This window comes from Onychostoma macrolepis, chromosome 02 (assembly GCF_012432095.1).
Source record: "Onychostoma macrolepis isolate SWU-2019 chromosome 02, ASM1243209v1, whole genome shotgun sequence".
Classification (NCBI taxonomy): domain Eukaryota; kingdom Metazoa; phylum Chordata; class Actinopteri; order Cypriniformes; family Cyprinidae; genus Onychostoma; species Onychostoma macrolepis.
The window spans coordinates 5,243,472-5,259,355 of NC_081156.1; the positions used below are offsets into that span (position 1 = coordinate 5,243,472).

A 15,884-nucleotide genomic window follows, 5' to 3' on the forward strand; every position below is an offset into this window, starting at 1 on the left:
GTGTTCAGTTTTAACTTTCTTCCATTTTGTATTTTTTGATAAGAATAAGAAGCACTTCATCCAGTACTTAGTGTCTTTCATTCCAACATAAGAAAACATTTCTGGAATCTGCATCTGAAATAGCATTTAGATGTATTCACACAGTTCAGTGTAGCTCAGAGGGGACATGGATGCATTTAAACTGCAGTTACAGATGCATAAATAGGCCTAATATTGAATATTGAATACTGATATTTGAAATAATTTAAAACATGAAAAACATAGTCGAAATGTGACGCTAAAACCGCCAGTAGGTGGCAGCAAGTGACTGTTAATGAGTGAGTCATTGAGATTCAACCGATTCATTCAAACGGCTGATTCATTCAGAAACAAGCTTTTGACTGTGTTAATGAGTGAATCACTGAATAATTTTTTTTTATCAACCGATTCATTCAATGAGTAAACACCGTCCATTGCTCAGAGACACAAAACAGTGCTGTGATCTTTGTTTGGAACTATTTTCGTTGGCAAAATTGAGCAAAAATAAGCCATATTATGTCTAAAATGTAAGTCACTTATTGCTTTACTGAACTTGTATAAAATGATTATTAAATGTGTTATCATGCTGATATCTGCAGAAAAACGGTAGGCCTACCCTTACGAAAAATAAATTTATTCAAGTGTTATATTAGTATACACTTTCAAACTAAAAATAGGAAAGTATACTTTTAGTCTACTTTTTATGTACTTCTCAGAAATACACTTAAAATAACATTTAAGTATACTTGACTTATACTTAGAAAAAGTCGAAATAAATTTGAGCTATACTGCGCTCCTAGAATCTGTGTTTTCATTGTTATATTATAGGGGGCACTAGTACACATCTTCTGTACAAAATTTCCAAAAAAACAGAAGTGAAGAAGAAACCGAAACAACAGATGTTTCCACATATAACCTAACACGATCATCAGACATAAAACAGCATCAGAACTGTGTAACCTTATGGAATAAAATGTCACCAATGAACAGGTAATAATGACTGTCAAGCTTTGGAGTGTTGATCGACTCCATCTACGTTTTGATTATCATTCTGAATCCAATTTATAGTCTTTTTCCCAGCCTTTTCTTCAAAATGTTGTTTATTTCTTTATTTTCAATTTATGAAACTTACCCACATTCAAGTGTTTAAAAAAAGAATGCATGAAGCTAGAATAAATTTTTTTTGTTTACAAGCAGATACCCTCTTCTTTCTTTTGATGTTTTGTATGTTCAGATCATATAACAAAATATATACAAAATAATACCTAAATAGGGACATAGTAGTATACTTAAAGTATGATGTAAAGTTCACTTAAAGAAAACTTACAAGTATACTTCCAGTATACTCGTACTACTAAACTAGTAGTTTACTGAGACTATACTTCAAAGTGTACTAAAAATGCTACTACGAGTATTTAATTAGTAAACTATCAGTATACTATGGAAGCCCGTTTCCGCCACTGAATAAAAAATAAAACAAGGTAATTGCAACTTTTTATCTCACAATTCTGACTTTTTTTCTCGCAATTGCGAGATATAAACTCGCAATTCTGACATTTTTTCTCAGAATTCTGAGATATAAACTCGCAATTCTGACTTTTTTTCTCTGAATTCTGAGATATAAAGTCGCAATTCTGAGATATAAACTCACAATTCTGAGATATGAACTCGCAATTCTGACTTTTTTTCTCAGAATTCTGAGATATAAAGTCGTAATTCTGAGATATAAACTCGCAATTGCGAGTTTATATCTCACAACTCTGACTTTCTCGCACCATAGGAAACCACTCTCCGTGTAAGGCTTTGCAGTGCTTTGTTCAATTTGCACTATCAAAATGAACTAGATGAATGCTGCGTCTGAATATGATTTTTGAACAAACATACAAATGACTAATTATTCTCCATTTCTGTGTTTTGCGCTCGTGGTTGGACAGTACCATTACCGCCGGGCAGGGTGCGGGAGGGGGGACGGCGCGCACAGCTTTCAGACACAATATTCTTCTTTTCTTTATATTTCTGAGTTCTCAATGGGAAATTGAGAATAGGAGAGAGTCTAATAAAGTGAAAGTATATTTTATTTCCATAAAAAGACAGAATTAGGTTTATTGGTCACGCTTTTGTTTGTAGACCAATTCTCACTATTAATGACTTTTGCCTCAATAAAATCCTAATTAATTGTTAATAAGGTAGTTGTTAAGTTTAGGTATTGGGTCAGGTTAAGATATCTAAAATATGGTCATGCAGAATAAGACATTAATATGTGCTTTATGTGTACTAATAAACAGCCAATATGCTAGTAATATATGTACTAATAAGCAACTAGTTAACAGTGAGAATTGGTTCCTAAACTAAAGTGTCACCGATTTATTTTATACTTTATTTTATGTAACACATCCAAATGTGTGGTTGGCTGATATTCAGAAGAAATAAATAAAATTCAATAGCATGTGACTAACTTCAGCATCCTGTTAATCAGTAGTAAGTCATGGGGACACATATCTAGTTCAGTTTTAAAAGCATCTGATAGGTCCTTGTCTGCTAGGAATCACATCATCACTACATGGCATAAGCTGATTTGCTTGCAGCTCAACATTTAAATAGTTTGGTTTAGTGTTTGTTTTTAATCGGGTCTTGCAGCACATTGTCAGAAACCCTCTACCTCCCCCAGCTCCACCTGTCTAGATGGGTAAATTTTGATATTTTGTAAATTTTGATATTTGTGCGGCAGCAGTATTGCATGCTCACTGCAAATGTCTCTGAAATGTATTAAATATAAATAATCTCTGATAAATTCTTTCTTTCTTTCCCCAACGGACCTGGTTTTGTTGCAGTAAGAACTTAGCCTGGGTCTTTTTTTATTCGGTTCATTCTGGAGCCAGCTAAACCACCTGTTACGATCAACACATCAACACAGAAACTTCCTCCTTAAGTATTTTAAAGGTGCTGCAGTAAAACCCAAACCCCCCTTACTACCCCCAAACGCCACCCAGTTATCAAGCTACATTGGTACATTTTTCATTAGCCACGCATCTTGAATGATCCTGGGAGATTTAGCATATGTCAAAACAACTCATGTAGCATTTACAGGCAGATCATTCCAGGCTTATTCACTCAGCATCAGCTCTATTTAGCTTCTGAGTAAATGCTGAGTAAATACCGCACATGAATGAGGCTTCGCTGGTCATCTTATGCATCTGCCTCAACAGGCCTCTGGAGGCGAGCTTGTCTGACAGTGATCCCCATGCACATGTGTGAGAGGCCGTCTATGGTTACCAAGTTTATTTTTAGCCCCTTAAAGGCCTCAATCCAACTCTGGGGAATGCCATAAGGGCACAAGGTTCTCCTCCTTCTCCTCCCGTCCCAGTCACTCTCTCTCTCTCTCTCTCCTCTGAGAGGAGCTAACAGCTTCTCCTTCATTCTTCCTCAACGGACTGGAGCAATGAACGATAGTCCCTTGCAAGTGCTGACTTTGCCTACTTCTCCGTACCTCGACCAGAGGCCTGGAACCAACGGCCTGAGGAAGAAGACCCATGTTTTCCAGTCTGAAAAGAACTACCTGCACAACTTCATTCAATGCATCTTCTCCTCCATCGACCTGCGAGACAGGCAGGGCTCCGCTATGGTGGTGGGTGGAGATGGACGCTACTTCAATTCGACTGCCATTCAGGTCATAGTGCAGATGGCTGCCGCTAATGGGGTCAGTTGCAATTCTTACAGTATGTTTTCTCATGAGGAACCACTACACTGAACAAATTCAGTGTAGAAACAGTTTTCACTCAGAAATGATTGCATTTCACAAATAATTCGAATTGTAACACATAGTAACATTTTGAATGAAATTTTCAATTTTGAAGTAGAAAGAATAAAATAATATTTTCATTTAAAACAAACAATATTTTACACTGTATATGTTTCGGAATTTCAACATACCAACCTTATAGACACCTGTCATTCAAATGCATCATTGCACCTACACTGTGTCTTTTGTGGTAAATTGTACTTTATATTCCTATATTTTAATGGCAAGAAATAGGGAAGAAGCTTTAATGAAGCTAGTTTGTTGCACACCACTTTCCAGTTCTAAATTTGCCACAAAAGATATTTATTCTTGACACAATTGTTGGGTACATATATTTAGGGCACATTACAAGCAAATGGTGGCACGGTCTTTAATAGATTTCTAATTTTGCCAATTAGATCTGGCACAGGCGGAAAGAGCATGTTCAGTGAAGTTACTATTGTTGATCTGGTGAACTTTTTAGAGCAGATACATGAGTTGTGCTCAGCTTTTGCCTCCATGGTGTTATATGCAATTGAAAGTCTAGACATACCTTTTGTTTTTAATGAAAGAGTTTATTATTACATTCTCTAATTTCCAGATCAAATTTATTTTAATGCTTTATTTTGATAGTCCACTGTATACATTCTACTAACTATGAGCAACTTTGCAACTTCATGTCAACCAAGGTTAGAGTTAGTAGAATAAGCTGACATGTACTTAAAGAGATACTTATAGTTAGTAGAATGTCTGTTGGGGGACCATCAAAATAAAGTGTTAACAGGTATTAAACAGACAATCTATTAATACTCTAATGACTGCTAGTTGACATGTAGTTGCAAAGTTATCTATAGTCAGCAAAATGTCTAAAGTCGACTACCAAAATTAAGTTATGAATAAAAATCTGTATATTATTTCCTAAAATGTTGACCAGTTACAGGTGGTGTTTTATTAAACGTGGACTGATGAATTTCTCAGGTGGGTCGTGTTGTGATCGGTCAGAATGGCATCATGTCGACCCCAGCTGTGTCGTGTGTGATCAGGAAGATCAAAGCTATTGGTGGCATTATTCTCACAGCCAGTCACAACCCTGGAGGACCTGACGGAGACTTCGGCATCAAATTCAATACCGCTAATGGAGGTAAAATGGCTCACATGTGATTATGAAGATGAAGGAAAGATGTCGGTGTCATATTTTACCCGAAAATCAATGACAGAAATAAGATATGTATACCTAAAATGAGGCTCAAGTTGTGATCATAAAACATTCCACTCTATTATACAATTCATATGACGTTTTATTTTAGAGTTGATTTATATATCTCAATATTCTCAGTGTTGCTTTTCATTAGATTCTCATTACTGTAATGCAGTACATTTAATTGAATGCATTTTTAACCATCACACACAAATAATAAAATAATAGTAAAATAAAATTAAGTCATTGAAAAGCCCACATTGATCAACCCTACCACAGTATATTTTACTATATTTATAATAGTTTAGAGTCAGTAAGTTTTTTTTTTCCATTAAAGATTTTTAAAGAAACTTTTAATCAACAAGAATGCATTAAACTGATCAAAAGTTAAAGACATTTGTAATGTTACTGAAAATTCTATTTCAAATAAATGCTGTTCTTTTTAACTTTCTAAAATCCTGAAAAAAAATTCAAGACTTCTACAAAGACAGCCCAACTGTTTTCATAATTGATAAAAAAAAATAATAATAATAATAAGGAATGTTTCTTGAGCAGCAAAAGATTCATTTTCTTCAAGCAATTTATTTATTTTTATATAAATGTAAGGAATTAAAAAAAAAATATATGGGGTGAAATTTGAACCTTCTTCACAGATCAAATAACATAAAGTAGACCTAGTCTTACAACACATGCTTTAATGAACTGTTTTGTTTGAGTTATTGATAATTCCTCCATACAGGTCCAGCACCAGAGGCTGTCACAAACAAAATCTTCCAGTTGAGCAGAACCATAGAGGAGTTAGCTGTCTGTCCTGAACTCAGAGTCGATCTGGGGACTATCGGCAAGCAGTCCTTCGACCTGGAGAACAAGTTTAAACCTTTTACAGGTGACAACATTTGCAACTTCTGAGCTGTTGATTCAAAAGAATGCCATCATTTTAAGAGCAATGAACAGAATGGATGCATGTCCTGTCAATATTCTGTCACGGCAGTGGAAATTGTGGATCCAGTCGAATCCTATGCCAACTCACTGAGGAACATCTTCGATTTCGCTGTTCTAAAGGAGCTTCTGTCAGGAGACAACCACATACAAATCCGTTTAGATGCCATGCATGGAGGTGAGGAACCGTATTTGTTTCCACTGATAGAAATGGACTGATACAGTCATTGAGTTACCACCATAGCCAATGCTTCATCAAGACCATTTCCCACATTTTGCAAAGAGCATTTAGAATAGCAGCTGCATCTACTTAATGGACTAAGATGCTTCTGTGTGTGCCAGTTGGATAGGGATGAGTTTAGGCTTGCATTGCTGCCCGCTTCTTGAGTTTCCATGTATGTGATCTGAATGATTAAGTCGAGCCATCTGACATAACACTAAAACCCAGCACAGCTCTCCACTTTCAAGGAGTAACACCATCCCACATCGATGAGCCCCTTGAAATTAAAGGAATCTTCTGCATTCATGCATGTTATTTGAGCTGTAAAGTTGACTAGGTGGACTAACTGCTGTGCTTACAAATAGTAGGCTGTGTTCTTTGCAAGTAGTTATTAGTATGCTTGCATTAATACAAAAGATTTAGGTTTACATGCTTTGCCTGGTTGTTAAATGTATAGTCATCATTTACTTATCTTCATTTAGATGTTTTGAAAAATCTGTCTCTCTATATATATTTTGTTCATTAATTGAAGTGAAAATTGGGGTCCAATTATGTTTTCACTCCAACACTCTTATATTCATATCTGTTGTATAGGTTTTTAATGACATGAGGGTGAATAAATGATGACAGAAGTTTTAGATCTGGATATAACTTTGCACAGGTTTGGTGATTGATTTAGCATTTGTTTTTGTTTTTTTAAATACTTCTGTCATTTATGGTAAACTAAAATATAATTTTAATGTTGTAATTTCTGTTTAAACTTGTATGTCATGTATTTAAATATATTTAATATATTCAATTTACTACTAACTATTCTAAATTAAATATTTAAATATTATTTGTAATGAAGTAGAAATTTAGTTCATATTAACTTTAATATTTTAGTATAGTTTAATTTTTTTTTTTTTTACAATGTAGTTAAATATGTCATTTACATGTGATTTACTATGGTAGTCTTCATCAAAATAAGCATACTTCTTAAACACAACAAAATAAATTGTATACTTAAGTGTAAGAAACATAGTCTTGAAAGTGTTCTCTCTTTAAATACATTTAACTGGCCTTATATTTAATTAATATGATATAATATCTATACACTTCTATTTGAAATATACTTGATTTATAGATTTATATATTTATAGATTGAAATAGATTTGAAGTGCAGATTCAATCAAAGTAAGTGCATTTTTTTTCACAAGGGTAATAAAGGATTTTACGTCTATGGTAATTCCTTTAATGGAATTTTAACGGTCCAGTATTTCTTATGTCTGCAGGGTTTATAAATGTTTTGATAAAGGGTTTAATAAAGTTTTATAGAAATTAGCTTAGTTTAGTCATATTGAATCTATGAAAATGCTCTAACTGTGTCCACACCTTTTCAGCACTCATTTTTCACTCTGTGCCTTTAGTAAATCATGACAGTAGTTTTTTAATGCCTAAAGAGGGTTTGCGCTGGCACAAGCTGTTAGTAGTTAGTTTTTTGACCCTGCTTAAGAATAAAAGTATCATGTATGCAGATGAATAGGAAACATGGTAAGTTCACATACCTGTTTCTCCAAAAAAAAAAAAAAATCCTTCAATTATTCTACTATTCAAAATGTGACCTAAAAAGCCTCAACATACAACTAAATAGCTCTATGACCAGAGGAATATTAAAATGCAAATAAATCAGCTCAACAACTTGTGTAAGGCTTGTTACCTTCCATTGTCAGTTACGCTTATTACTGTTGCATGTCCTCAATCTGGCAACCCGCATGAGCATCCAGTCTTACAGTAGGAGAAGGGAGCGGGAGGAAAAAACTCTCCAATATTTTGAACCATTTCAATATCACATACTGCACCTTTAACAGCACTGACTCTTTGAACCTCCATTGGTTCTGCAGTGACTGGGCCGTATGTGAAGAAGATCCTGTGTGAGGAGCTGGGCTCCCCTGCAAATTCAGCCATTAACTGTTTACCTCTGGAGGACTTTGGAGGTGGCCACCCAGACCCCAACTTGACCTATGCCGCTGACCTTGTTGAGACGATGAAGAGCGGACAGTATGAATTCGGAGCTGCTTTTGATGGTGACGGTGTAGGTGTTGAGACATTGAGATCAGTGTTGCTATACGACCTTTGACCCAAGCAGACGTGCTCAAGTGACAGTCAGCATAACATTTTATTGACCCTGTCCTCACGTTCTCTTTCTAGGACCGTAATATGATCCTGGGGAAGCATGGCTTCTTCGTAAACCCCTCCGACTCAGTTGCCGTCATCGCTGCGAATATCTTCTGCATTCCTTACTTCCAGCACACAGGAGTAAGAGGCTTTGCTAGGAGTATGCCCACCAGTGCCGCTCTGGACATGTGAATATTACTCCTAAATGTTTCACACTATGTAGATGTACACTTAACAGGACCAGCAGCATCTCCACTCACTCTGCTGTTTTATCCAGGGTGGCCAGAGCCACCAAGATCCAGCTGTATGAGACCCCAACCGGATGGAGGTATTTTGGGAGCTTGATGGACGCAGGTCGTCTCTCGCTGTGTGGGGAGGAAAGTTTTGGCACAGGTAATGAATGTACCTAGGACTGTAGAGAGCATGTCAGTAGGAAAACAAAGCTAAAACCCAGACATTTTAGGCAATTTAGAAAAAAGAGGATCTACTGTATGGTCATATAAAGACAAAAATAAATTCATTGAAATGTTTTTTTCTTCTTCAACTATGACCACTTCAGCTATGGTGCTGTGGAAAATAAAATCTCTTAAAACACAGTCTCACTATCTAGTATCTATGGATGTATGATTAAGGTCAATTTCAATTCCTATTTCAGTCACATTATAACATTCTGTGGAAATCACAATGATGAAAATGATTTTAAAAGTTTAAAAAATCAAATCAAATTCCTAACGTCTTTGTCTTGCTACATTCTTGAAAGTAAAGATCCTTTACTGGCATCTACAGTTCCATGAAGAACTTTTAACATCCATGGAACTTTTACATTCCACAAAATGTTATTTATAGAAGAAAATGATTCTTTTTGAAAATGATTTCCTCGGTCAAAAAGAATCAAATGAGAAAAAAGGGATATTTTACAAGAACTGTTTACTGAAAAGGAACAAAAAATGGTTCTTCAGTGGCGTCACTGGAGGGAAAAAAGCCCTTTTGGAGCCTTAATTTATAAGACTATTTAAATAGGTAGCATATTATGTACCCTCAGTTGAGATAATTTGAAATAGCATTTTAAATAACATTACAGCTAGATAAAAAATAAATGACACACACAAAAAAATATTCTGCTAACAAATTATATTTACCTGTTTTTTTGTTGTTGTTGTTTTGCTTCTAACTTCTTATATTTCATCTCATGCTCATCACTCAACTCAACACCATTGCCTCCATATCAAAAAAAAAAAAACTAAACAAACTAAAGAAAAAAAAATATTAGAGGTTTAGGTGGAAATAACAGGAACAGTTTAAATTTCAGCTAAAAATATTATAAAATTAAACAAAAAATCAATAATAAACATTTGAAACTATTACGAATTTCTTATGGAAGTTATACTTTAAAGATTTCATATATGCAGTGCTGTCGATTACATGTAATCTGCATTACATAATCAGATTAAAAAAATAAAGTACTTGTAATTAGATTATATTACATTTTAAAATACTCTTAATCAGACAACAGTTACTTTTTTATTACATTTATTATAAATATAAAATTTGTGTCATTCTTTGCTTAGATTATAGTTTTAAAATATTATATAGGCTATAGATATATCATATTTATATGATGGAATTTAGTAGTTTGGGTCTAGGGCAAGTATAAAACACTAAATTGTATAGATAAACTGATTTTTGAGCATCCAATTCAGTTTTAAAGTGACTTACATACAACAAAATATTTCTTATTATTTTAATCCTTTGGGATATAAAAGTGACAACAGTTGAAGAAACTCCAACACAAGAATGTGCAGCAAGATACACTTAAAAATAAAAAAGTTCTTTACACTAAGATTTCAAAAGGGGGTTTTCACAGAAATGCCACAGAAGAACCATTTAAAACAGTGGAATTTATTTTCCCCGAATTTGATCTTCTCTCCATAGGATCTGATTATATACGAGAGAAGGACGGGCTTTGGGCAGTGCTAGCATGGCTGTCCATCCTAGCGGTGAGGAGACAAAGTGTAGAAGACATTATGACAGACCACTGGAGAACCTACGGGAGGAACTACTACACCAGGTGCACTATCAGCAAAAGATGCCTTTTACACATACAGTCTAGAATCTAGTCATACTTTTGATTATAGATTGACGACATGTTTATACTTGACAGATTTGACTATGAGGAAGTGGATTTAGATGCAGCTGTGGAGATGATGCTGGATCTGGAGCTGATGATTTCAGACAGGGCTTTCATTGGGCAAGTGTTTACTGTGGGGGAAAAGAAATACCAAGTGGAGGCAGCAGACAATTTTGAGTACAGTGACCCTGTGGATGGAACCATTTCAAGAAACCAGGTAATATAGTGGATCCTCTTTGTTGATTCAGTATATTATACAAGTAAAAAGAACAGCAAAAAAACAGGCATTTGTCACAGAGATACTGTTATTAACATGTAAACATTCCCTGTAGGGTTTGCGGATCATTTTTAAAGGAGATTCTCGCATTATCTTTCGTCTCAGTGGGACCGATAGTTTCGGAGCCACGGTTCGTCTGTATATCGACAGTTATGAGAAAGATATAAACAAGCTCTTTCGGGACCCACAGGTAAATTATGATTTATTTCTTACAGAACTTATACTTTTAAAATGTTGTGTTTCATTCGCAGTTCTGGGTAGTAACTGATTACATGTAATCTGGATTACGTAATCAGATTCCAAAAATGAAGTACTTTTAATTGGATTTTTACATAATACTTGTAATCAGACTACAGTTACTTTTTATTGATTGTATATTACTCACACAATAGCAAATAACTTTTAAGAAGTGTTTTTCCAACATTTCAGCACTGCATCAACTACTGATGAACACATTACTTTTTATTTGAACTATCATTCAGTGTTTTTTTTTTTTAACCATCTATTACTATGCATTTGGAAGGCTTTTGTCTCGCAAACACATTAAAATGCACAAATTTCTTGTTTATATGTAATGCAGCGATTGCCAAACTATTTTGTCAGCTGAACCTCTTTCATATAATAAATTTACTTGAGATTTTTAGGTAGTAATTAAGTAACACATTTGCATGTTCACGGTTCTCTGATGTTAGGTAATGGTTACATGACCTCAGGTAAACAAATATTTCTTTTTTTTGTTTGGTTTTTGTTTTTTGGTAAGTGTTTTATTTTGATTGTCGTTATTTATATTTGACATTTTTATGATGTAATTAATAATTAGTTTTCATAAAACTCACAAACCCCCTGCAGTTCCTTAAAGGGGTCATATGATGCGATTTCAAGTTTTCCTTTCTCTTTGGAGTGTTACAAGCTGTTTGTGCATAGATAAGTTCCCTGAAGTTGCAAAGACTAAAGTCTCAAAACCAAAGAGATATTCGTTATAAAAGTTAAGACTCGACCACGCCCTCCTAAAACGGCTCATTCAGACACGCCCCCACGTCTACGTCAAGGTGTGGGGAGATTTGCATAACACCGCCCAAGTGTTTACGCAATGAAAGAAGGCGTAACTTTTATTCTCGCTGTAGTAGTAGTAATATCTTTATTTGTCCCTTTACAGGGCAATTTAAGCAGTTTCAAAACCTCACAAAAAACATACAACATTATAAAAACAAAAACATCACAAACCCGGGCATCTACAATAATTCCTCATGTGCTAGTTAAATTCACGTTACACCTTTATCCTTTGTTTCAAACAAGCATTTACACTCATAACTGCATTTGAAACAAAAGACCTAGAAGCTTTAACAGTCCTCCACTTAGGCACTCTATATCGCCTGCCTGAGGGAAGCAGTTCAAATTCTAAATACAAAATGTGAGATGTATCATCCAAGATAGTCAAAGACTTCCTAAGAACATTCCTCTCACACAAAGCAGATAAGTAGTATTGTTGCTGCCGCCAGCGCCATGTCCTGGAGACGCTGTGTTTCGTTGTGAAAGTGAAAGTACTTTGTTTGGGCTTCTAAAAGAGGACACAACTAGAAATCAGTGGTTAAGTTGTATTTACAACACTGTTCCAGAACAGTTCAACCCAAATATTAGAGTGTGTGCAGCGCATTTTACGGAGGACTATTTCCTGAACCTGTGAGAGTAGCCTGCCAGCTGCTCAAAGACTGTTTCTATAAAGTGGGGCAATTCCAACTTTGCAAGGACAGTCTGGTGCTTCTGCCTCTTCATATTTAAAGAATTTGCCACTGACTATTCAAACGCGAGTTTTGAGCAGTGTAGAGTAGCGCTTGTTGTTTGTCGTTTCTCCGATCACAAATGCAGACATGGTAATGTTTAGTAAAAAGACAGTATAAGTCATTATAATCAGTAATTATGTCCCCACTGGATGCAACAAATGCCTCGTTTGTAATGGATTTTATTATTTTTGTGTCGTCGCGACGGGACACGGCATCACTATAGGTTAAGGGGCGTAACATTTCCATCTCATCTTGAGGTATTCGGCCAATCACAACGCACTGGATAGCTGGCCAATCAGAGCACGCCTCGCTTCTCAGAACGATGAGCTTTGTAAAAATAAGCATGTTTCAGAAAGGCGGAGCATTGAGGAGCAACAATAATGTACAGTATGTGGAAAATAATGTGTTTTTTGAACCTTAAACCGCATAAACACATTGCATTACATCAAATACACAAAATAATGTTCTTTTTAGCAACATCATATGACCCCTTTAAAGAACCCCAGTTTGGGAAACCTTAAAGTAATGTTTATTGCACTTCATGTTGTTAATTACGAGTGCAATATATTTTCTTTCTTTTTGCATTTTTATATCAATATGATCATATACAAGATTATCCTAATTAAATCAATGTGATTACATTACATTACATTTAGTCATTTAGCAGACGCTTAAAAGCGACTTAAATATGAGGTATATGATAAACAGGTTAGGTCAAAAGTAATATATTTCAAAAAGTAGTCTGATTATGTTAGGCCAAAGACTATAGAATACCCTTAAAGGGACTTTGGTTAGGCCTACTTAAAATGTGTAATGTAGTGTATTACGTTACTAACTACAGTTTTTGTCATGTAAATGGAATCAGTAACGGATTACCCAGCACTGTTAATAAGCAGGGCTTGGTTTTACCGCATAAAATTTAAAACGAGCAACAACAACAACAACAAAAAAACAACAACTTTGGAGTAATAAGTTGTTTTTTTTTCTGTCACAGGTGGCGCTGGCGGAGCTCGTTACCATTGCCCTGCAGCTTTCACAGATACATGAAAGAACCGGGCGAAGAGGCCCTACTGTTATTACATGATTATATTAAATGTCATATTTACATTTAAAAAAATTTGTATTAAACATTGCTTTCAGCGAAAAGTATAACTGCAGCATTTTCTCGCATTATCACAAAGAGAGAGAAAGTGTACAGACGTTCTCGCATCATTTTGTCTCTCTCACGCTCTCATTGCTTAGCTTATGAATATTAATTACGTCACTTGACGCTCCGGAAAGGTTACCAAGCAACGTGCCCATGACGCAATTAATATTCATGAGCCAACTACTGACGAAAGTTGCATTCGTGAGTGTGCTGCCCAACAACGACATGCACTCATAAACAAGCTCAGATCTGAAGTGGCAGTGTAATATTCTGGCTGAAATAATTGTGAATTGAGACGCAGCTGTGACTGACAGGTAACTACTGATTTTATAAAGCAGTGAAATGTGCTATTCCAGCACTGATTGAGTGCAAATGATTCATTCATTACGGGTTTTGATGTTAAGTCCTTAAAAAGAGTTGGGTAAACTTGCTTAAATTAGACCTTGTCGTGATATTGTTATATAAATTTGATACTGTATGAATTATATGTCTGTTTAATTGGTATTGCACGGTTCTCTGTGTCTCTTTTATTTTATGCAGCAAATTCTGAATAAATATTATCTCGGAGAGAGAAAGTTATATATTTGTATATACTGATATAGGCATTGGGCTAATAGCTTGTACATTTCATGTTTTTCAACCCCCCCCCCCCCCCATCGAACCTGTGTAGCTAAAAGTAAAAAAGAAACCCTGATTATTGCAGTACTAGCAAAAAGTCTAAACTTAGAAAAAAATATACATACTTACTAATTTAATATAATTACTATTTGTATTAATTACTGGATAAAAACAAATCTGACAATCTCGTAATCAGACAAACCTCTTCCATGATCAACAAAACTTTCCCTCACTTTTCAACAGGTTAAAGGCCACATACAGTATATTGTGATATAACGGCCTAATTCACACTCATTTTAAACTTTTAAAGTAAGAATGGAAGCTTATGACCTGCTATCCTGCTCTCCATCAACACAAGTCATGAAGAACAGCCAGGAGCTGGAGGGTAAGCCTTTCACATCATTACAACTAAATAACATTTACAAAATCAAATTATGACAATACTTTCAAACTGTTTTTTTTTTTGGTTTTTTTACCTGTTCAGGTACAAATGCTATTGAAGATGTGGGGCTGAAGTCAAGGGAGAGGCAAGACCACTAATCTTCTGACACTTTTACTATTTTATTGTCTAGTTTTGTAATAGATATCATAAAAATATAGGCTTTGTAAACAAACCAGCTCCTCTTCTTTACAAGACAAGTGTGTGGAATTGCCTTTGAGGGGTATCTCAGCATATGGATGAAAATTGCCACCACTAACCCAGAACTTCTGATGGGAAACGAAAGTAAGTGATTTGATATGACTGTATTTAAAGTGATAAGAGTGGAATACTGTACATAAACAGAGAGTATCATCAAATCTACTGTTAGTGCTTTATTCGCAATCTTTGCAACAGGCAAACTTTGTGAGATGTTCTCAAATATAAATGAAACAGTTGCAAAGTCTGATGTGTAGATGGTCTGCCAAAATTCATTGATATTCCTCATTTTAGATTCAGATGAATTCATCAACTGTAGAGACAGATGTGCAGTCGGGTCAAATGGCAATAAGACAGATCATCTCGTTCAAGCACAGCGCAACATGTGAGTTGGTGTTACCCATTTCTACTTATGTACAAGCTCAGTTATTATTCAAAAAATTATGAAAAATGTTTTAGTTTCAATTAAATATAGTTTACATTTCTGAAATAAAGGGGCACTCATAATATCGCTCTATTCCCTTTTGTATGGACTCCTGTATAAGGTTCTCCAATTGTATCTCAGCTCCTTGTGGCACCACAATTACAAACTACAACTTGTTTAGATTAGTCATTAGTAGTCATAATTATGAAATAGTGATAATTATGGCCTAAACAGTTGAAAAAGAAGTCATAATTTGTACTTATTTCATAATTGACAATTTTGTAAAACAATAATTAAATATTTTTGACTGAAATAAAAACTACAAATTGACAAGTCAAAATTATTAGATGAAAAGTCATAAAAAATCGTCTTGGAATATATGAATATATTGGAATATATGACACAAATAAGAATTTTCACCATATATTGTCATCCGAACAAGTAAGTAACAAGTCTGCCACGTTTGTTCTGACCAACTGAGGAAAAAAGCATTACAATAAATCTCGCTACCAATGGTGATTTAATCTAAAGATCGGTTAGCTCATATCACATCAAACCATGC

At 34.9% G+C, this 15,884-nt stretch overlaps 1 protein-coding gene across 1 annotated transcript; it reads left to right on the forward strand.

Annotated features, from left to right (window-relative positions):
- Positions 1-571: 571 nt before the first annotated feature.
- Positions 572-13,625, forward strand: LOC131554007 (phosphoglucomutase-1-like). The gene is made up of 12 exons (XM_058799010.1): positions 572-1,008; positions 3,414-3,715; positions 4,775-4,937; positions 5,734-5,880; positions 5,986-6,111; positions 8,037-8,227; positions 8,344-8,498; positions 8,588-8,703; positions 10,243-10,378; positions 10,472-10,655; positions 10,771-10,905; positions 13,491-13,625. The coding sequence occupies exons 2-12, from the start codon at positions 3,458-3,460 to the stop codon at positions 13,578-13,580; spliced, it is 1,701 nt and encodes a 566-aa protein (XP_058654993.1). The 5' UTR covers positions 572-1,008; positions 3,414-3,457; the 3' UTR covers positions 13,581-13,625.
- The last annotated feature ends 2,259 nt before the right edge of the window (positions 13,626-15,884 follow it).

Bases quoted from the DNA above. Each gene is read 5' to 3' on its own strand.
- LOC131554007 (XM_058799010.1), top strand. From the start codon at position 3,458: ATGAACGATAGTCCCTTGCAAGTGCTGACTTTGCCTACTTCTCCGTAC. The intron at 6,112-8,036 runs GTGAGGAACCGT...TTGGTTCTGCAG, and splicing joins TTTAGATGCCATGCATGGAG to TGACTGGGCCGTATGTGAAG. The intron at 10,906-13,490 runs GTAAATTATGAT...TTTCTGTCACAG, and splicing joins AGCTCTTTCGGGACCCACAG to GTGGCGCTGGCGGAGCTCGT.